Raw genomic sequence first — 22815 nt, 5'->3', positions numbered from 1 at the left:
GCTGCTGTGCATGCAATCCAGCACCCAGTTTCTACAGAGCACTGCGGTGGTCTCTCCTACGTGACCTGCTGTGTGCCTGCACAGATTTGGCCTTGCTCCTGCACAGGATGCCTGAATGCGTGGGTGCAAAGGCATTGCTGGGAGCCCCTCACAAAAAGCAGCTGCCAAAGAGTCAGTCTGCAACTGGGATAGCAAAATCCGCAGACTGGGATTGCTGCTGTGCTGGGTGGTCTAGCGACTGTGCGCATTTGAGGATTTGGGTCTGAATTGCTTTCAAGGGCAAGTCTGGGCTTGTATGCTGGTATTGCACTTAGGAAAACATCCCCCCAGGAGACGAAATCCTACTGGAAAACTGCAGGACCCAGATACAAAGTCCTACTGGGTCTTTCGCAAAGTGAGAAGCCTGAATCTAGGCTGAGCCTTGGGGGCTTGCAGGGCACAGGGCTGACTGCTCACTACTAAAGCAAACCAGACTGTTGCCAAATCTCTTAAAGGGCCTGCTATGCCGGGGCCTTGCCCCCCCCAAACGTTGAGGGGTGCACCCAGGTCTTGTGGGAAGGTTTGCTCCAAGGGAAAGGCTTCTGCAATGCTGCTGTGAAACATACTCTGTTGCATATTAGAATTGTTTCAGAGCAGCAGATAGATGTTACCTGGTTCTCTTGAAACTAATTGGTAAAATAATTCACAACTACTTGGTGGTTTATTTTTATGGTGTTCTCTTTAATGTAGAAGAAGCTATTGGCATCTCAGAGTTTTAAAACAGAATTAGCTGTTGCATACGTGAGAAAAATCAGCAGCGTCGTGCCTTACATTGCAAAGTGGGGAGTTTGCCTCTGGAAATGGGCTACTGTGTAAACCATGGTTTTGTAGCTACCAGCAGTAACAAATAACAAGTGCTTTCTAAGCAATAGTGGAACTGGAGCATTCCTGTATTTCTAACTGAAAACCTGTCTTTGTTTCCAGAGAATAAGGAATTCCGAGAAAAGGAGACAGGTCTTTTGAATGACATATGCTTTCCGCCTTCATCTTAGTACCTTGTTTTGAAAAACAGAATGATGAAACACTGTTTTTTTTTCTGCTGAGGCAGTCACTCCTCCTGATCAAGAGAAGCATACTGCAAATTGGAAACAAAATGGAACTGAAATCCTGTGCATATTAAAAGCGAATGCATGAGCAGTATGAAAGTGAGTGCAGTTGTTAAAGTGACAAAAGGGAAAACCAGCACTTAAGGCAGTAGTGTAAGGGACACTGCATTTGTCTCCCATGCACACCCCACCCATCCAAAACTCCACCCCACCTCTGCATGCACCAGCACAGGGAAATGTAGTAAAACGTGCAGCACATTCCCCCCTGCTCTTGCAGACACAGTCCCTGCTCTCTCTCTTCCTCCAGCCCCCATGGCCGAGGTCTGGCTCCAGCCCGCACCAGGGGACTGCAGGGGGAGGTGGGCAGGTACAGCCATGCCTGGCTGAGGGAGGGGAGGCCTGTTGGGCCAAGGCAGCTCCTGTGCCACAGGCTCCCTAGAGCGGGGCATTCCCCACCCGCTGCCATGGGCTCTCCTGCCCCGCCTGCCCAGGTTGCTACATGCTTGGGAGGCAGTGTCCGTGCCCTATATAAGAGCCCCAGGGAGCCAGCCCAGTCGTGCCAGGGTGGTTAGCCAGGACTGGTGTGGCATGGAGGCTGACGAGGCCACAGAGGTGGCGGTGAAGGCAGCACTGCGGACCCCCAAGTGCTCCCGCTGCCGTAACCACGGCTTCGTGGTGCCGGTGAAGGGCCATGCCGGCCACTGCCGCTGGAAGCTCTGCCTGTGTGACAAGTGCGCCCTCATCACCGAGCGCCAGAAGATCATGGCGGCCCAGAAGGCCCTGAGGCAGCAGGTGCCCGACCCCCCCGCTGGGGCAGACGCAGGGCCCCCTCCCCCGGGCGAAGGCCCTGGGGTGGCCGCTGGGGTGGCCAGTGTCCCTGAGCAGAGTGGCCATGAGGGGATGAAGGGCACCCAGCCCACCGGCAGCAACAGCAAAGGCATGGCATGCAGGGGGCCGCCGCCGCCACCACCTCCCAGTGGCCCTCCCTTCTGGGACTACGGTAAGGGCCTGTCCCCAAAGCCTCTTCCCCTGTCCTGCCATCTTTCCTTCTGCGTTCATCTCCCTCTTCCCCCCATCAAATGCCCAATTCCTCAGGCTCCAGCTCCCCAGAGAGCCATTCCTCCTGTCTCTCCCTCTTTCCTTCCTCAGTGGACGCAGGTACCCAACTTACATGTTGAATGTGCAACCCTGCATTTATTTTCCCTTTTGCAGGGTTTGCAACACGGGTCACGCGGCTGTGCAGCTAAGCGTTTTATGATAGCACTGTAAAAGAAAGAGACCTTTAGCTTTAATTCCTGTAGCAAAGACTGAACTTGGCTGGGATGACTGGGTGTAAAAGTGCATTTGGTATTTAAGAGCAGAGGATAGATTTTGCAGGTGGAACAGTTGTATGGTCTGTCACCTCTTAAATTGCTTCCTTTAATAGAGTCTTTCATGTGACTTGTCTAGTTTATTACTATTTATTACAGTAACTTCATACTATTACTATTTACAGAATTTCTGTAATTTTACAGAAATCCCTACTGACTGCAGTAGTCATTAGTCTGAGCCTCTGGAGAGTTGGCAGCCTGCAAGACAAATGCTGCTTGGAGAAGCCCAGAGCAAAGAGTCATTTCAGACATTTCAGTCATTTCAGACATTTCAGTCATTTCAGACAAGTTCCCACCTTATCTGTCAATAACTGTTCCCCCTATTTTTTAGGTTTGTTTCTTAAGAAAATTATGCTTATGATGACACTAGCTGTACATGTGCCTGTCAGTCCTTCCCTTAATAACATTTTTAACCTGCTGACTAATTTAAAAAAATGTTAGGGACAAATAGTATAATTCTAGTACTCCAGAAGTTGACCTACTCTTGAAGAAAATTCTTCCACTTATCTACCAATAGGAGGATGTGCAGACAAGAAAGACCCTATTCATATTCAAATAACCACTCTCTTTTTTTTTTTAAGACTTCAGAGAGGCCATATAAGATTCCAGATGCAAGTTAAAAAACAAAGGAAGTAACTGATTTGTGGATCTGAAATTGTTTGTGTATGTCCCTAAAATTGAGCCTTTGTCTCTAAATTAACTTAAGAAGTGACAGATAGGACTAAAGTTAGAACTATAATTTCTGCAGATTTTAGTTTTAAGTTCTGCTAGAGTTACAAGTCTTGAGGTAGGTTGTTTTGCTGTTGCTGAGGTACTGAAAGAATAAGATTCTGCAGCCAGTGCTTTACTAAGGACTAGCTTCACAATGCACAAGGCAGAAAAGAACGCAAATCATTCTGCCTTACAGTATCGTCTGCTGCACCTTTCCTTAGTTCCTTAAAAATATAACAAAATAAATTCATGAGGAGCTAAGCATGAAACCAAAGGGCCAGATTCTCCTGCTTGAGAGTGGAATTTGGTCCTGCAGCTACTTCTACTGAACTCTACAGAATTGCTTGGATACTTTCATTTGTTCTTTTCTCATTGTTTCCTAGCTTGCCCTGCTTTTCCTCCAGAATACATGGTCAGCCCAGAATACCTGGAGAGAGAACCTCCGAAAGTCTACCCTGGGTGTTCTGGAGTATATCCTTACCACCCATTTCCCATGGGATTTGCCATCAATCAGTCAAGCTGTAGAGGAGCACCATCACCTCCAGGGATATCACTTCAGAGAGGTTTCCGACACATTCCTAACAACTATGGGCCAGGGAATGCAGCTTCTGTGTCAGTAAGTAGTGGTCTTTTAATTACCTCTGGAAATACTGCTGTCTTTATTTTTAGCTGCCTTCTTGCTGTTAAAGTACCCATGAAAAGTTACCCTGCTTACCAGTTACTTCACAGCATTTTGATATATTATGCTGGAAAACACTAGCAAATGGTGATGTTAATAGTCTGACCTGAACCCAGAAGAGTAAAGCCATGCACTTGCAAGGGGCCAGATTTTGGGAAGCGTTTGGGGACTTAGACGTCCTGCTAACATCTGCAACAGCCTTTTGGAATGATGGCAGTTGGACACTTAATACGGTCATGTTGTGCCAGTGTAGATGGCACAGAACGCACATTGGGAAGTTCCTGTTCTTCCATGCAGGACAAATCTAGTGGGGAGGGAGAGTGTCAGGGCTTGGCCAAGGCACCACAGCTGCAGAGAAGAATGGGGGAAAATCAGTTTCCACAAGGAAGCGAATCAGCATGGTCGGATATTTCTGTTTCGAGACATTTGGTTTCTCAAAAACAGTGGAAAATTGTTGTGGTTAACAAAAGTTTCAGATGAAGAATGATGTTTAGCATCATAGGGCCCACACCTTCAAACCACACAGACATGGTAAGAAACAAGATGCTAAATTGCCTGTCAGTTTTAATGGTGTGTGTGGGCACTTCCAGTTCCTTTCAGTGCTGTCAGTCATGTTGGTTTAAACTGGTGGTGTCCGGGTTTTGTACCACAGTTGGGCACATTATCAGATTTCCAGCTGCCATGTGCCATTCTGTCTGCATTGAGTACAATTCATCAGTTCATGTTAACGTAGAGTGATCTGCCTCAAGACTACTAGATTTATTATTATGCTTGCATAGAAATTCCCTGTCACATTTTAGGGTTATTGAGAAAGAGGGTGGCTAGCAGCAGTCTGAGTCCTGGTGGGCTGGATATGCACAGGTTGGGAAATGCCTTGTCTAGACCATCACTGTATGCAGTTTTGAACTTAATTTTTACCTATCCTGAAACAGATGGAAAGATCTCATACAAGCTCTATCTGTACCGGGGTGCATGGCCAGATCCAAGAGAGAAATGCTCCTGTTTCTCTGATGCTAGTGTTTCTGAGGGATGGAAATCTCTCCTTGCACATGGGATGAGTTTTATCATGCTCTAACAGGTCTGGTGATCACAGAAGATGAGGGCTGTGGGGCACCCTGTGGTGCACACCAGCCCCTCAGTGTAGGGTAGAGCCACTTACTTCACTGCGCTCAGGGGAGAATCCATAACTAGGAGGGAGGTGGTGGCAAGGAGCATTTTCCTAAGTTGCCTCTCTGTCAAATGAAGACTTCCAGACTTGTTCAGTGGCAAGTGCACCAGATCAGTGGTGAAGGTGAGCTGCGTCTGGTTTAAAGCAACTGCTTTAATGAGATACCAGAACAGAAGATGAGGACTTAGAAGGTCAGTTTCAGCTGAGATATGGTCTGAGAAGCTGCTACTTCTCAGTTTCAGCGTGTTACACTATGCACAGGCTTTGTGCGTGCCAATACATGCACAGATGCAGCAGCATATGGCCACAAAATGGACAAAAAATGTAATATTCACAGGTAAAAATTGAAACAGAAATTGTTTGATGCTGCAGATGTGTCCTGGAGAGAGTCTTTAGATGGAAGATGCTGTGCTTCATGTGTTTCCACAGATTCCAGATGGAGGTGGAGATTTCCATCAAGGATACTACACTCCTCTGCCTCAGTTCATCCCACCAAGTTTTCTGCCAGGGATTCATTACATTCCACCTCCCCTTTCACTGAATGTGTTGGCTGAAACAACCAAGGAAGCACATGGTAAGGAAGTATGAGATGAGTCCTGGGAGATTCAGTTTTAACCTGGTTTCAATACCTAACCACAGAGGTGGAAGCCTCAAGAGACCCTGATTCTAGCTAGTTTTCAGGGTTTCAGAGATCACTGTGGTGGAGCCAGGACTGAGATCCTGAAGTGCCAGGACAGATTGCCAGCCTGTACAGCTCTAGGCAGGGCTGACTTAAGGAAAGCAGCCTGACATGCTTGGGCTTTCCAGCTGACAAGCACCTCAATCTCACGCAGATGTTGGAGGCCCCAGGACTCAGAGCCATTCCAGAATACAATCTGCTGATGTTCTCAAAATGAAAATATTTTTCTAAATAGCTAGTTTGTGGGACTTATTTTAAAAATGATTTGGCTCTGTTGCAATTTGGACAAAATGTTAAAAAAAAATGCAGTCTAACACTTAGCATGAACAATATGGAATTTCTTGCTCATCTGAAAATCCTACATTTTAATTGCTGTAAATGAAAGATTGAATCTTCAAAATCTCAAGTTGTTTTATTGAATCTCAGAGGATTTTAAATTTCTGGCATAGGTTAAGTCTTTGTTCCCCTCTCTTTTGGGTCTCTTTCATGTATTGTGCCTACATATGGATATATTTGTGATTATGTTTGCAGAGTTTTCATTTGGCTGCAGCTGGCTGTGACCACAAGAGGGTAGAGCTGCTCAGAGAATTAACCGCTCGCACTGGATGAGTGAACAGCCAGTTTTATTTTAAATTATTTTTGAAAATGCAGATAAACAAATACAACTTTATTTCTCTTCTCGAACACGAGAATAAAAAATTGTTAATCTGACTGTTTATGAAACAGATTACAATAAAAATTGTTGAAAAATCAAATCTCTTGTGTAAGAGGGAGGAGAAATAGAGGAGTGTAATTATCTCATTTGAATTGCAAAGATGTTGATGGTGGTTATGTGGGACAAAATACAAGTTGGGGTTTTTTTGGCCTGGTTTCTCGACAACGTAAGGCTCGTGCAGTCTCATTTTCTGTTAATGTCAGTCCTCTTATAACTTTTCAACCCATTAGTTATTTTCAGCCAAACATATCTGTTGTGATCACAGGCCTACACAATATTGATCTGCAAGGGAAACAGATGCCTCCCACAAAATGGTTTGTTTGCAGCCTTGTCGTGGTGTTTGGCTGGCTGTCAGCTTGCACTCAATTCCTGACTGACGTGTATATACTTTGGCCGACAACCAAGCACCTGCCAGTCAGCCCAGCAGTGGGCACATATCTTCAGAGCAGTCAGAGCATATCTGCTTCTTGTCTGGCTGGAAAGCCAAAGAAAAGTAAGCAGGAGATGTGGTGGAAAAGGGGAATATGAAGAATATGGCAGTGGGGGGGGTGTACAGACATCGTAGAAATGTAAAGTTATTTTAAGATACTAACAAAGGCATTACGACTATAATGCCTACTGTGTAGGAGATACTGGTGTGCTGGTGGTGAAATAATATGGGCTGAGTTTGAGGGGAAGAGAGGAAACTGAGGGCTGGCTGGCAGGCAAATGAGAAAGCGTATGTGAGGATTAATGGGTTTTGTGATTTGGAGGGGACAAAAGATCTGGGGGATACTGCAGTGGCAGAGAACCTGTAGGGAGCTGTAGCTATTCTGTTGGAGTGTGTGGGAATGGGAAGGAACTGGGAGTAGCAGACAAACATGGGGGACATGGAGGGAAGTAGTGGTATTGTGTGAGGAAAACAGAGAAAATCCAGTCCTGTATTGGTAGAGTGAAGTTGTATTGGCCAAACAATCATGAAAACAGGCAACTGGATAGAGAAGGGAGGTCATGAGAGCACCCCCCAGAGAGCAAAATGCCATCTAATGACCTCAGCCCTTATTACACACTAGGGAAATCACAACCTGGGCACAAAGCCATAGGAAACAATGCATCATGCATTGTGCTGCTCAGAGAACAATCCCATTTTCTTAGTACTATGGAGAAAGTACAAATTAATTCCACTACATAGCATTTGTGCTCCAGGATATGTAGGAATTTGCAACTGTGACCCAGTGACAGGGGGATACTTCTGCATGAGGTCATATACAAAACAGCCTGCCAGCAGAAGATGCAGATGTAGAGGGAAGCTACAGTGAAACTAATAATTCTTTGATTCTGGTATTCAAGATGCTTGAAAAAAGAGAAAAGCTGTAACATTTAGTGCATAGGGATGTGTTAGAATTGCATCATGTCTTTTTTCCCAAGAAAGGAACTGACTCAAACCTGCAGTCAGACTTGGGAACATCCTTCCTCCAGAGAGACCTCCAGAATTGAGGTGAAATGGGCTTTCTGGCAAAACTGTTGCAGGAAAATAGATGTAGAAAACTCTAGCAGGACAACTGGTGAGAAGAAATGTCTCTGATCTCTGCCCCGAAGGGAATCTGAGATGAAGACAAATAAAAAAAAATCCCAAGTCCTGTCTGAAAAAGATTTTCCAAGGCTAGAAGCTGCTGCCAAAAAGGTTTGAGTCAATAGCTGACTGCAGTTGTATGACTGAGGCCAGTTAGGTTTACAGTGGTGACGTAAAGTATAGGCCATGTTGTTACACAATTTCATGCAGTATTGACTAGTAATGTTATGGAGATTTGACAAAATAAACACAAGGTATGTCCACTAAAACAGCCAGTACAGCATCTGAGGATAGAGCCTGATTGCAGATTGTTGGCTTTCTAAAAGAGCAAGCCACAGAAAAACAAACAAAACCCCAAGTCGCCTTTGAGGAAATGAGGGAGCTTTTCATGCGAATTGGCAAGTAAATACTTTATAAAATGAAAACCCCTAGTTGGATTTGACGAAGGGATTATTTAGTCTGTCAAGGCCTTTGAGAATTCACAGGAGTGTTAAAAAGGCATGGCATAGATTCACTGCGGTTAAGTGGGCAAGAGTCTGCCTCATACTTCCATTCCAGTACAGCTCCAACACTTGCCATCTTGAAGCACTCCTGCTACATTTCTTTAAGCATGGCTGAAACAATCAGCTGCTGTCTGAAGTGCAGTATCTCAATTTGGAGAGCTGCAGCTCTTGATGTCAAGCACCTTTGAATTAACTGGGTTGAAAAACAAACTGGATTGACAAAAGTCATCTTGCATTGAGAATTTACCTCTGGAAATGTGATTGATACCAGGTGTAATGCAAACTGAAATATAGGGTGTGGGGGTTTTGGCTTGTTTGTTTGTGTTTAACTCTGACCTTTTTCTATTCTTCATTTTTATTTCAGCTACTGAAACTGACAGTCAGGATTCAGGGGTGGTTCGTGAACCTGGCCAGCCATCTTCTTCCCCAGAAGAAACAAGCAGAGACCAATCTGTATATTCTAAACAGTAAATGGGCTGGAGAAGAGCTGAGTAGCAGGCAGTGCTATTTTCATTTCTGAGGAGAGTGTTAGTTAATATGAGGGTAGAGTGACACTTAGTCACTCAGCAGTCACAACAGCTAGAAGAAGGGGATTAGTCCCCTGCCTCACTTTATGATCATGTTAGAGCTACCAGGCTCGCAGCTCTGCCTCCCTAGCACTGTAAAGCCCGTGTTCCTAAGAGGTTTTCCAGAGCCATGGTAAATCCCTTCCCCCTTAAGCAGGTGGAAGCAGCAAATGATTATGACTCTGAATTTGTTTCCTTTGCTGAGGTTAGATGGCTCCCTGACTTTGGAGTGAGGTCTCTGAGCCATGTATATTTTGTAGTCTTCTCATGTTCATGACAGTAGTCAAAAATGTGTTGTTTGTGTATCAATTTGCTGTAAAGGAAACCTGGTTCTGAATATTATGGAAGAGTTAAGTGATGTGGAGCCTGAAGACTGAGTGAGAGAAGATGGGAAGACATTCTGGGTTGCCGATTTACTTGGCTGCCTAAGAACATGATTCACTGGATTCAGCAGGGTAAGGGAACAGTAGGTGCTTGTCAGGAAGGGCATGGGAGGAATTTGCCAAAAGGTCTGATAATAGGCTGAAATCCAGTGCCTCCGCATTGTTTTCTGGGTGAACTGCCTTTAGGGCACCTTCCATTCAGGCTGGGGACAGACTGATTTGGAATCACTTTGTGTCACACAGGCTTCAGGATTTTGAATGTCCTTGATGGTTTATACATAATTCCAATGTTGTTTAACTTGGTACAGCTGAAATGAAACAGTACTATTTGTTTCTAAAGGACTCTGTAGACAGCTTTATACATGTGTATTGGAAGTGTGCTGTGGCATATCAAAGGTGTGGAGAGATTGCCTAGGAAACTAGGACAAAACACCATTTAGAATAATAATTAGTCAAATCCATACATATTATAATTCTCAATTATAATGTTTAATTAAAAATGAAAGGTACATTCCTGTACTGTTTTGCCTAGAGAAATTGGTTTTGTATTAAGTGGATCAGTTGTTAACGTTTGAATAATTTGGGAGGGGGACTTTTGTATAATTAAAAAAGATACATTAAATTGTTGGTATGGTTTTGATGATTTGAGGCTTGCATTAGCTACACCTACTTTTTCTAGCCAAATGTCAGATGTCGCCCTGAACAGCTCTGTGTAACAAACTTGTCTGGAGAGAGATTTAGGCTTCGATATTTTTCTTCTACAACTTTTGACTGGTGCTGTAGAGGTGAGCGCAGTAAAATAAACATTCTTCTTTTTTGCGACTTGTACTAACAATCCCTTGCTCAATGCGAGGTGTAAAGAAATTATACTAAGCTGATTTTTTTTTTTTTTAATGTAGTAGATGATATGTTGGAATGCTTTCCAGCACACAGGGTTTTGGGGCAAAAGTGAAAGTGGCAAACTTAGAACTGCCACAAGGAAAAACTGAAACCCACATGTATCTATAGCAAATAATCTGATGTACAACTTGTTATATACTAGATTTACAAGAGGATCTTTGCTCCCAGGAATGTCCCAAACCTGCTCTTAAAACTGCTGTCTGCTTGGGAAAATCTGGATACTTCTTTAAGGTGTCTGGATAGAGCAAAGCTCTTTTCAAAATAAAATAATCTACAAATAGAAATAACCAGCAGCACCCACAAAGCAGGTTCCTTTGTGGATGGAAGGTTGTTCTTTTATATATAATATAATGATTTAAGGAAATAGTAATGTACAAGATGAATAGTTGAATAGTCTCCTTCACAGATATTTTTCTAAACTCATGTTCAGTGTTGCATTACTCCTTAAATCTCAAAGCAAGATGGACTCCAGCCCATTTCACTGACTGTAATGCACAGTCATTGTAGATATATTGCATGTACAGTACTGTTTTCTTTGTTTTGCTGTGCCAGTGGCTGCTTCCAGACTGCCAAGCCAAACTCCTTATTTTCATTTTCCTCCATCTTTTTGAGCTATTGGCGAGTGAACCAAAGCCTTTACTTTGGCTGTTTGAATAATGGTATGGCGCTCCAATAGGATCTCTCTCACTGCATTGCTGCAGACCAGTGTTCATCTCCAGAGGGATGTAGCAAGTTTAAAGAAGAGCAAGAGAAAGGCAACTAAACTGAACAAGGAGGTGGAGGAGTTGCCTTACAAGGGGAGTCTAAAAATAGACTAGAGTCTTCAGCTTGGAGAGGATAAAGTTGAGGGGGGATATGACTCAGTTTTACAACATCATGTCAGCTGTGGCAAAGTAGATGCAAAACCATTACCAAACCTTGCTATTTCCATACACATGAAGGACAAGAAGGTGAGCAGGGACAGGGGCGAATGAAGTCTGACCAGACTGATTGCCTTCTGTAAGGAAATGACAGGCATCTACCCCAGTCTAAAGTCTAATAAGTGAACAGTTACAATTGGCTTTCCTAGGACATCAGCAGTGAGGCCAATACTGTTTAATATGCATAATCATATCATCAGTCAAACTTAGTTTGGTGTCATTTCAGATTTTTACATTTTAGGAAATTTGTCCCCAAGTTCTTGCACCTATCTCTGCATGGAAAAGTAAATGACTTGGTAAGAGAATTAAAGTGAGTAACTCTCCAGCTGACAGGAAGAATTATCTTATGTGGATAATTCAAGGTTTCATTCTTCCATTTTATGCTCAGCTTGTTCTTTTTAACCAAGGAAAAAATGTTCCTTGACAACTGGTATTGTCATACTGTGCACTTAAGGACTTCAAAGTGAGTAATTTTAATTCCAAACTTAGTGCCAACCAATGTTTCCAATAATTAAACTCTGTGATCTCTTCCGACTCCATTTATTTAAATAAATGACTTAGGGATAATGAAATCAATTTGGATTGAATTGGAATGATTCAGATTAGACAAGTCACTCAGAGGTTGTTCCAGCCTAAATCATACCAGAATTTTATTGTTTTTTATTAAGGCTGAAGCCACGTAGACTTTGGTCAAATTCATAGCATTTGGGGAGAAAAGGGAAAGTTAGCTATGATACCTGCTTCTGAAATCTTCCTGCATGCAAGCTGCTACTGACTGCAGTAGGAATTCTGCACATAGCATTTGTCATCAGTATTATTTTCTGATTTCTGAGGATTGACTCCCTTGCTATAGATCTGAACTTCTGAAGATGTGATTCCTAACACCTGACACTTCTGTCAATCCTCCGTCCTCACGGCAAGCCCCTGGGTCATCACAGAGCAACAAGCTTTGCTTGTACACTGAAGGGGAAAACCTGAAATTAGGAACCACTTCTTTAACGTTTACTCACACCTCTGATTTCATTACTTTCAGTGGAATTACTTGCAAGGGTACAGAGTTGACAACGTTGGTTAGGTATGCAAGTTTAGTATCCAAGTTTTATACAGAGGTGTCTGTGACACTGTCCAAAACCTCAGATTATTGTAGATTTGCATTTTCTGTAGGAGCTTGGGGAAAAGCAAAACAAGCCCAAGGGGTTCTAGAAGGATCATTTAATATGTCCATTCTGCAAACATGTGTAAGATTCATTTGTCATTGCCCTGCAGCAAACTGCTAGATGTTAACATTTCTATGGTATCCGCTTCTACATCTGGACTGAAGCAGGTTTTCGTATGACAGTAATTATAATACTCTTTCTAGGTCTTTTTCTTATTTTTTCTTGGATTTAGATGCACCCAGTTGGAAACCTCTGAATCCACAGCAAGACTATAGCTGTTTTTTCCACATCAATGAGTAATTAATTTTGAACCAGCAATCCAAAGAAATATTTAATTGCCTACTAGTAAAGTCAGCTTGCTGCAAACAAAATTCTCCCTCCCCTTAAAAAAATAATTTTCATGACAGAAAAATTCTTTATGATGTGAAACATACCTACTTTGGAACAGTGGAAACTTTAATTAAATCATTCTTATGGGCAAGTGGGTCTGGTTTTCCTATTTTTTGCCCAATATTTTACTACTGCAACATTAGCATTAGTCACAGAGTTATGTCTCTACTTTGCTTGCCAGCACGTAAAGGAGAAACCCAAATGTAAAGAAAGACTTAGTGGAATCTGTTGCTGAAATCAGAGTGTCTCTGCATGTTTTATTGTAGCCCAGGCCATTGAGAGAGCTCCAGATCCACCACAGATGACCAGGCAGTGATGTGCCCATTCACCCACCTATGCATTTTACTTACCTGTATCCTTACAGGTATGTCTTATGATACATGAGTAAGGCTTGAAGAGCCTAAGCTAGAACATTTCTGAAAAAGCCCCCACCCAAACCAGCAGGTTTATTTTGGTATTACTTTTATTTACAGTGGGTAACATTTTTCTCTTGTTTCTCCTTGCTGGCCCTTCCCACTGGCTGTTTGGATATTGTCCTCAGCTGGGCAACATTAGTGGCAACCTTGCTACTGATTTCATAGGGTGATCCCCTATGGATCTAATGATGGGCCAGTTGTGATCTCACACTGTTTTCACTTTTATTTTACCCAACTGTCTTTAGTGGAGGCATTTCTGGTTTCATTTACTAATTACTGTCAGGGTTTTATAGTCTTACTGGTACAATCTACTAAAAAATGTCCAGGCCACATAAGCTAGAGCAAATACAAAACATTTCTTTTTACAAAATGTGGTTTAAATAACAGTCATATGCATAGTTCCCTGGGAGAACCTTCCTAGTTTTTCATGACAGGCTGTTTCCCATTAAGAAATGTGTTCTTTTGATCAAGGTGCAAATAGACTGTTTCTCACGCTCTTCCAACAGTAAATACACACTTATATTCAAGTAATTCAAAAGTCTCAAGTACCTGCAGGTAGTCAATTTTTTACATTCCCTTCCTCATGGACTGTCTCACATCATGAAATGGTTCTTGACTTCCTGACATTCCTCAGTCCTGGGATTACAAATTTGTTTTTAAATATCTCTAGGCACTTTAACCATCTTCCTGCCTGCCTTTCCAAAGGCATGCACAAGGGTAGTAATCCCATTCCCCAAAGCTGCCCAGCTTTGTAGAGAGATCTGCAGAAGCCACACCTGCTTAGTTTACTTTCCTTAACTGAGTCTGCAGCTGTGTTTTGTTTTTCTCAAAACACTTTACGATATTTTTTCATGGCCAGTGCAATGATGGCATAAAAATGAATCAGAGAAACAAACTTTTTTTAAAAAATACAGAAATAACAAAATAATTTTCATCTAAAGAAGCAAAGCACCTGGCATACTCAAAGGGAATACTGTAAGAGGATGATGGAAAATCAGAACCTGGAACTGTGTTTCCTTGTAGGGTTGGGAATGACTTGTGGAGGAAAAAGCCACCTGTCCATCAGTATCCAGAAAAGTCCAATGGTTGCATTCACATAGTGGGAGATACGCCACAACTTTGGTTTTGAAGACCAAGGTGCTACCAATACCCTTTAGCAAATGGTGTTCTTCAGAGGCTGTAAAAGAAAGGTGTCACTACACCCTTCCCACAGCGAGGCACAATCCAGCCCCACCACTCCGGTCTGCGGCAAGAGGGTGACCGGGAGCCCCAAGAGCACAGCCGGGACACCCCTGGCCGCCCTCCCCGCCACCTCCGACTCCCCTCAGCCCGCGGCGCTGAACCGAAGCACCCCCTCACCCTGCCCCTGAGTGGTCTCAGGGCACCAGGCTATGAGGGAGGGGGACGACCACCTCTCCCCAGCAGCGTCCCGCTTCCTCATAGCGACCTACATTCACCCGGCGGGGGGTCTCACAGGTTAAGCGGAGCGGGTGGGGTCTGCGGAGGCGGGACTGGCCCTTCATTAGCGGGCGCTAACGAGCAGCGTGAGGCGAGCGCTGAGGCAGAAGCCGTGCGGGCGGCGGGGCCCGCGCCGCTGGTGAGCTGGCGCGCGGCAGGACCGCGTGCCCCAGTGCCCCAGTCTCCAAGTGTCGTGCGCGCTGAGGAACAAGCAGCCTCAGCGCTGGCGGCTCTGCGCCTGCGCCTCGCCTCGCCTCGCGCGGCGGCGGAGCTGAGGCGGTTGGCGTCGTGAGGCGGGGTGCCAGGCCGGGCGCGTCATGGCGCCGATCGCGGCCGGTTCCTCGGCTTCCTGTGAGTGTCGGGCCCTCCACCTCAGCCCTGGGCCTAATAAAATGTTCACTTACTTACATAGACCAAACACGCAAACGCTCTCGGTTTGAAGTCGCAATTCCCTTGCAGTTTTCCTGCTGCAGTAGTCACACAGGGTGTGAAATTCCTCAGTGTGTTGCATGGGCGGGGGAATAGGGTGCAAATGGTGACTTCGTGGCTGGGCTGGGCTGCTGATTTGCACTTTGTAATGCATGTGCCTTACTACAGCCTTAGTAGTGCAGAGGGGAAAACAGTCCATGAAGGTTATCTTCTGTTGCATTTGTGTTCACTGGTACAGAGCAAACAGCTAGCCCTCCAACAATGTTCCAAGAGAAGCGTTTACCTGTGCCGAGAGGGTAACGGTGGCAGGATGGTAGTTTGCCATAGATCTTGTACAGCAAGACTTGGGGGTACATCAAACGCCTAGCTCTGTTCATGCCAGGAGAAGCTGGGACAGCTTTGTGCATGGCAGCAGGTCAGTCATATTGGGCATCTCTATATAGCAGCTTAACTTACATGCATACCTTTTGTCAGTTCCGACATCTATGTCCTTATTAGCATGAAAAGGACAAGTTCATGTTAAAAGGTGTCTATCTGACTGCTTACATAGTAAGTAATAACTACAGTTTAAAACCAAGTTTTGGAAGGCATATATGGCATTGCCTTTCATGGTATAAATCAAGCCTGTAATGTGTGTTAACCAGTACTTCATGTAGCTTTACATTTGATACCCATTTAAAAAGTTACTGCTTTCAGAATATTTTTACCATTTGAAAAGTCTAAAAGAAAAAAAAAAACACCTGTAGCTTAAAAACAGGAGAGGGGAAACATTTAAGACTTAAAATACCTTTATTTTTAAAGCAATTCAACACAGTTATTCATGGCTTTGGATTCCTTGGACTTAAATTTAGCTATAATGGATATTTAGCCCTAATGTTAGCTCTGTGAGACTTGTGCTTATTCATGTTGAACTTCTTCAGTCTAAGAAGATTCAAGGTCAAATGAAATCTGACTCTTTCGGACTAATTTACGTCTTTACAGTGCTTCTTACTGGCTAAACTAATTTGGTTTGTTTACACCAGTTTCCAAGTTCAAAAGTGAAACTTCAGAAGAAGACAGTTAACCAGTGGAACAGATTACCAACAGGGTGGCATGAATTTTCCATTACTTTAAATCTAAAACAAGTAAGCATGTTTCTCTAGAAGAAATGCAGATGGGTGTGTTGAAGATACCCAAGTGAAATGTGGTCTCTCTCATGCAATAGATAGTTCAGAGGATAATGACTGCTCTTGGTGCCACAGAATAAACTGGAGCTCAGGAAGGCACTTGCCTTTTAGGGTAGGCAACTCTAGATCTACCTGCTAAAAGGACCTAGTACTATAAGAAAGGGCACTATAAGAAAGAGAATAATGCGCTGTGAGGACTGCCCGTTTGTTTCAGTATGGCAGAGTGGTATTCATTCTCTCTAGAGCATGTTCAGTGCTGTTTGGTGCAGTTTGACCCATCTTGTGTTACCTTAAGTTTAAGACCCTGTTTTCGAGGACCTCTCTGCACAAGTGTTACATATATTTATGTAGTAATATAAAAAATAAGCTTCTTCATGTAACTGTAGGGGAAAGATTGGTGAAAGGTATTTTTATACCAAGTTTCTAGCTTCCCCCTCTAAGCTCAAGCTTGTCAAATTGATTAGTGATTATTACAGTGTTTAAATCATACAGCTTTTAAGTAGATGTTAAATAAGCTAGCTCTTAGTGGATGATTCATGAAGCAGGGTGGTATTGTAGTTGAAGCTGAGTCAGGAAGGCTGTGTTCAATACCTGACCTCAGGCCTACTGAGTAAAGTCAGGCAGTTAATTCTCTTCTTATCCTGGTTTCATTGGATCAATGGTTTTACAAACCTTTCTTGGACTTGAAATGTTTGTAGCAAAATGATGCCTGAGAGCTGTTAAAATTGTATAATAGAAACCTGTGGAAGTAGAGCCTGTGTACAAATCTGGTTATATCTTGTGCTACTGTTCTAGAGCAGTAGATTATAATTAAGGCAATTCTAAAGTGCTTCTTTTTTTTTTCTTCTAGGGTATAAACCTCCCTCCCAGAAAAATGGCATTCTGTTTTCAAACTTGAGTGAGAGAATGAGGAAACGAAGAACCTTTGCAGATAAAGAGCTAGAATGTATCACAATGGAGTGGGATCTCCAGCAGCGAGAACTAGAGGAAATGGCACTAGCTCAGAGCCTACAAAGACCCAATGGGGACCTTGTAGCAGTCACACAAACTTAATTAGGATTGGTCACAGTTTACTTTTCAACTTAACGTATTTCAAGTGTGATTTCCTATATTTTGTCATCTTCTGATACATTCAAGCACAACAGTTCTACAATATTGACTTTGCCCATATCAGATACAAGACTTTCTCCCCTCAAATATAAATGCATTTACATCTGACTCATTGAGAGCCACAGTTTAGAGAAATAAATTTGAGTAAGAAACCAGAAATGTGCAAAGAAAGCGACTGCGGTTGGAGGGCTAGTGTTTCATCCAGTGAGTTTAGTTCCTTTTAGAGGGATGTGCAGTCAGAGGCAACAAAAACACAGGCTAGCTCTGAAAAATGCAAAGAAAACTATATATTGAACTATGATCAGAATGCAGGCTCAGAACCTTACAAGATGTTCATTCCATGGAAGAAAAGCATCATGTGATCCAGAATGCAAAACCGTAAGTATCTCTGGCAAAGGACAGTGTATGATGTTTAGCTAGAATTTCCCAGCAGTGTTATTCTGAAATGAAAATTCCAAAGCAGAATTTATCATTTTCAATAGAATCCTTATTAAAGGCATGAAACACACATGCATGATGATGTTGTGGGGCAGTTTCTCAGTAGGAGCAGGACTGAGTCACGGTTTGGAGAATGCATGCAGAACTGATGCAGTTCAGAAGTATCTGACTTGGGTGTAAATGAGCTACATCTTAAATGAGAAGCCATTGAATTACAACAGTGCAGTTCTCCTTGTTAGATCAGCCCAAGAAGCAGATTAAATCTAAGTCACCATGCTTTAAGGCTGCCTCTGGTGCTTCGGTTAACATGAGCTTCTGTATGTGGGATTGGTTCTCTAACTCTCAGTCATGTAAGTGTTTTCCTTAACTTGGGGTCTGAACATAACATTAACCACTTACCCTCAAAGCAAGACTTTCACTGGGCTTCCTGTCTCTGGCAGTAAAGAAGCTTGAAACTACAACCTCAATGCACTGCAAAGTTTCAGCAAGTAGAATAATTAAACTGTTCTGAGAGGGAATGATCTGTAGGTTGAGTGACTAGTGATAGAATTGTTCAACCTGAGCGGTCACTGAAATTGAAGAGGCCAGACACATCTTTCTCTAGGGCATTTCTGGATCATCAGAAGTTAGTTTTGTCTCCTCAGCAAAGTGCTGTACCCTCAGGTAATACTACCTGTATGAATAGGTACTGCTTGTGTTAACATAATCAAGCTCATGTTGGAGAGGCTGTTTTTAGTGTCCTGACTGGGAAAATAAGATCTTTTCCAACAGGTGGCTCATTTTTCTTGTATGTGTGAGCAACATTAAGTAGCCAATTTTATTCACTATTTTAGAATACTACCCATTAAACAGAGCTACTGTATATTCTACAGCTTACAAAAAAGTCTTGTCAGAAAAAGCAGAATTTTTAGCTGTCTTTCTATTCCTTGTTAGGGAGTATTTTACAAGATGTAAATGGGTTAAGAGTAGTGTACTGAATAATAAGTGAGAAGTGAATTAAAATGGCTTTGCATTTTTTTAAAAAATACCCATTTTAGTCAAATTTTCATGAATGGTTCTAATGCTTGCAGAAGTTCTCACTGAACTGGTGCTTGTTGATTATATTAATTTTTCTGGACCTTGGTTTAAACATGAAGTCAGAGCTCCTTGAGCTTCAGAATACTTTTCTGTGTAACTGGCGAATTAAGTGCTGAAATATTAAAGGAATAAGCGTATGCTTTCTCTTGATAACGATAGTGACCAAAATGACAATGGAAACATTCATTTTGTTGTACAGTCACTTAGCCATTGAAGTGGGCTCTCAGAGTGACTCTCTTTGCCTTTTCTGCAGTGATCAAGCTGAAGTTAGTATCCCCATAGCAAATTGGATATTTGAATGCAAAGCTTGGTCTAAGCTGGAGAAGGCTGCTTCTTCCCCTGTAGCAACAAGTCTGTTTGTGTTAAAAAGTAACAACCTGTAGCTAAAGGAAGTAAATTCAAAGCTTTAATATGTAGTTTATAAATTACTGGCCTTCGGGGGGGAATTAACAAAACAGAAGATGGGTGTCTAAATGCAGAACAGTCACAAATGGGGTTTGATGACAAGTAGGATAGAGCAACTCTCAGCCTGGCTGGAGTCCTACCTGCTAGCACTCCAGCCAAAGTTGTGTGCCAAAGTGTGCACAACTCCCGGCTCCAAGAGCCTTGGTTCCACTCAGGCTGTACCCAGGTGCTGGCCAGAATTGTGTGACTTTTGGTGGCCTCAGCTGCCACAGCAGCTCTTTCATGTCCCCACTGTGGACAAGGTGGTGGCCGCACTGAATCACTGTGTGGGCTGAGGCTAATGCAGCTACGAAGAGCTAGAGGAAGCCTGCCCCTGTGTAGTAAGTGAGGCTCCAAGGGAGGACACAGGAAGAGACATTCGGAAGTTTGGCATTTAACCTGTTTGGGATTGATAATAGATACGCATTTGACTGCAGAAGAGCCAGTCTTTTAATTTTGCTTTTTTTGTTTGATTTGAATGTGATGAAATGTGAAAACAGGTATGGAAAATATGGGCCCCTTCTGGAGAGAATGTATAGAAATACTGCTGGTGTGTACCTCAGCACTCTTCTGCTGTCCTCCACTCCTCTTACACATTCATGTTGCTTATTCTCTTAAACAGGTAAGGACTTGGCAGTTTAATGAGTCTGACAAAAATTCTGCAGTTAAATTAAAAATAAAAGCCAATTTCTTCAATAATTAATAACAAGAAACACTGACATTGAGAAGACTTTTCTCAACTAAAGAGAAATGTCTAACACAGATTTCCCAAATGCAGAGACACAAACACTTGGCAGTGACTGGAATCAAAAAGACAGACCTACTGGAATAAAGAACGTATTTTCATTGCAATATACTCGTATTTTAAATTTCAAACATTTGTCCATTACATTCATGTTGATTAAACACTCTGGAATATTTTGTCAGGTTTTCCAGCATTGTCGAACTGAGTTAAAATGTAATCAACTTAAAAGAAATAGAAGAAAACACTCATCTAATAAATGTCAGTTTCATGCTGACTGGAAAGAAAACACCGTGTTCCTGCCCTGTGACCCCGCTGCTTGTGTTAAAGCACAAAGTCTCCAATCATACAAATGGAACATAAAACCTTTCACTATTCACTTCTTTCTCCATGTAACCAAGCAAGTATGCAGTAGTGTGAGCAATATAAGAAGCCAGCTTTTTATTTATGTAGAAATTTTATAGTGCACCTCACTGCGTAGCCTGGTAAAGGCTCAGCCGAAGATAAGACTCTAACTGATGAGCACCATGGACCCGATCTTATAGAGTCACTGATGTTAAAGATTGGTTTGGACTGAGCTGCTCAAGGGCATGTCCATGTGGAGCGTGAGGCAGACATCTCTGTGCTGATGATGGCAAGAGCTGCTTGTGAGGTGACAGAAGTCTGCCTGCCTCGGTGTGGAGCTATGCCCTGTCTTGTCAGCCCTGCTCAGAGATGTGCAGCCCTTCTGCAAAGCACACCTGAGCTTATCGCACAACACTGGCAGCTGTCATGTTCTTTAGAAGACAGCCAGGAAGAAGGTGGCCATAATAACAACATTGTGATAGATGAACCATGTTTGGGGTGGCTGTGGGAGACCCAGGACATCCCCTCCCTTACAGGGAATTTTGCACTCTGCCATACACTGGCACAGCTTTAAGGGCAGCTTTGAGGGCTCCGTTTAGTTAAAGTTTTGGAGACCAGGTGGTTGCAAAGAAATCCAGAAAGAGGCATTGGTTGAAGCTGTATTTAAGCATTTCAATAGCATACGGGTGAGTAGGAGATGAAAGCCCAGATTTGTAAGCAAGGGTTCAAGGAAGCAAACTTTCAATGTAAGTATCTTCTGTTCTTGGGTTTAACCTCCCTTTCCAAAATCCTTGGTGTTTGAGTTGTAGTGGCAGGCAGGTTAGTTTGCCTTCTTGCTGTCATTAAGGAATGTGTCAGTATTGTAGGTATCCCACTGTGTGCTTTTCTAATTTTCCTTTCAATGTAACTCATTGCTTCCAAGCAAAAGCTAATGACCTTCACTTTTGCACTTTGCCTTGTTGTGTGCTTTCTCCTGTGCTTTGCACTTTCTATTTAGACAATAAAATGACCAAAGGGAAAACAATGTTTCTTTATGTTAGAAGTACAGCGGCCTCACATGTCAATATTTCTTTTCCCCCTATGCACTCTGACTTAGTTTATTTTGTTAAACACTTTGGCTTCTTTCAAGGAGATTTGAGTTCCAGAGCAAACCAGTTTGCACAATGTGCGCAGCTTCATGTTGCATTGGACTGATCACATTTGTTATGTCTACCAGCTGATAGAGTTTTCTGAAAATATTTAGCCTGTAATGTAACTCTCCCTGGTCTTCTGTTTTTATTGCAAACATGCAATTAATCACCCTAATTGTTCCAATTACCCAGAAGCCCAAGTGATTATGATAAAAAATAAATAAATAAAGATAGTGATGGCATGGGTTGGCTGTAGGACTGAGATGAACCTTCAGCACAGGCCAGGAAGCTTCCACTGGTCCTTTTACCACAGAATCACAGAATCGTATAGGTTGGAAAAGACCTTTAAGATCATCGAGTCCAACCATAAACCTAACACTACCAAGACCACCACTATACTATGTCCCTAAGCACCTCATCCAAACGTCTTTTAAATACTTCCAGGGATGGCGACTCAACCACTTCCCTGGGCAGTCTCTTCCAATGCTTGGTAACTCTTTCAGTGAAGTAAAATCTCCTAATACCCAGTCTAAACCTCCTCTGGTGCAACTTGAGGCCATATGCTCTCGTCCTTTATGTCTGGGGAGATGTCCTGGAGGTGGCTTGATGCACACGTTGGGTGTCACTTAATCCAATCTGGGTGCTGCCCGTGTCTTTCAGGCGATCATTGCATGCTGCACTCCAAAATGTTGCCAGATCTGGCTCTACCAGAAAGTGTTAACTGTCAAATAATTGCATGAGAAAGAGTTGAGGAAATAAGCACACATTCTCTTAGAAAATTATGTTTAAGAAATATTAGAGCTGTCATTTGCATCAACAAGACCAGAATCGTTTAGAGGTCAGGCATACAGGAATAATTCTAATTCCTGAAAATATCTGAAACCAAAATGAAACCAAAATGCTGTTTCTGTTCTTTGTAAATTAAAAACAGTGCAGATTTCCCCCCCTTCAAATAATTCTCATGCTAGGAGCTTGAGTCTGTAATAAGTTTCACTTGTTTGGCACATCCTCAGGCCCAGTTAAAAAATCCTTGGAAATGGTTCTGAAATTAATGTCCAAACACAAACCTGTAAGAAGTGATGCTGGTGGGTGTGCCAGGGGGAGCTCCACGCTTCCAAGACTTCTGAAAATCTCTGCAATGACTCTGACCAGCTCTGGGGAAAACAAAACCAACCATAGCCTGAATTTCTTCTGTTTAGAAGGAAATGGCATTTCAGTGTTCCAGAATAGTGCCAGCTGCATGCTTTTATTTTGCTACTGAGAGGCTATTTGAATTTACAAT

At 42.8% G+C, this 22815-nt stretch overlaps 1 protein-coding gene across 1 annotated transcript; it reads left to right on the top strand.

The window, feature by feature from the left end:
• Window positions 1–1673: 1673 nt before the first annotated feature.
• DMRTB1 (DMRT like family B with proline rich C-terminal 1) lies at window positions 1674–8933 on the top strand. The gene is made up of 4 exons (XM_072868831.1): window positions 1674–2085; window positions 3550–3782; window positions 5443–5587; window positions 8827–8933. Exons 1-4 carry the CDS (start codon window positions 1674–1676, stop codon window positions 8931–8933), a joined length of 897 nt encoding a protein of 298 aa, XP_072724932.1.
• The last annotated feature ends 13882 nt before the right edge of the window (window positions 8934–22815 follow it).

Source organism: Ciconia boyciana, chromosome 7, assembly GCF_034638445.1.
Source record: "Ciconia boyciana chromosome 7, ASM3463844v1, whole genome shotgun sequence".
Lineage (NCBI taxonomy): Eukaryota > Metazoa > Chordata > Aves > Ciconiiformes > Ciconiidae > Ciconia > Ciconia boyciana.
Note: the sequence above shows the minus strand (reverse complement) of the source record. Positions and strands in the feature narration are given on the sequence as shown.

Excerpts from the sequence above, each read along its gene's own strand:
- DMRTB1 (XM_072868831.1), top strand. The coding sequence starts at position 1,674 with ATGGAGGCTGACGAGGCCACAGAGGTGGCGGTGAAGGCAGCACTGCGG. Across the intron at positions 2,086-3,549 it reads CCCTCCCTTCTGGGACTACG|CTTGCCCTGCTTTTCCTCCA; the intron begins GTAAGGGCCTGT and ends ATTGTTTCCTAG. Across the intron at positions 5,588-8,826 it reads AACAACCAAGGAAGCACATG|CTACTGAAACTGACAGTCAG; the intron begins GTAAGGAAGTAT and ends TTTTTATTTCAG.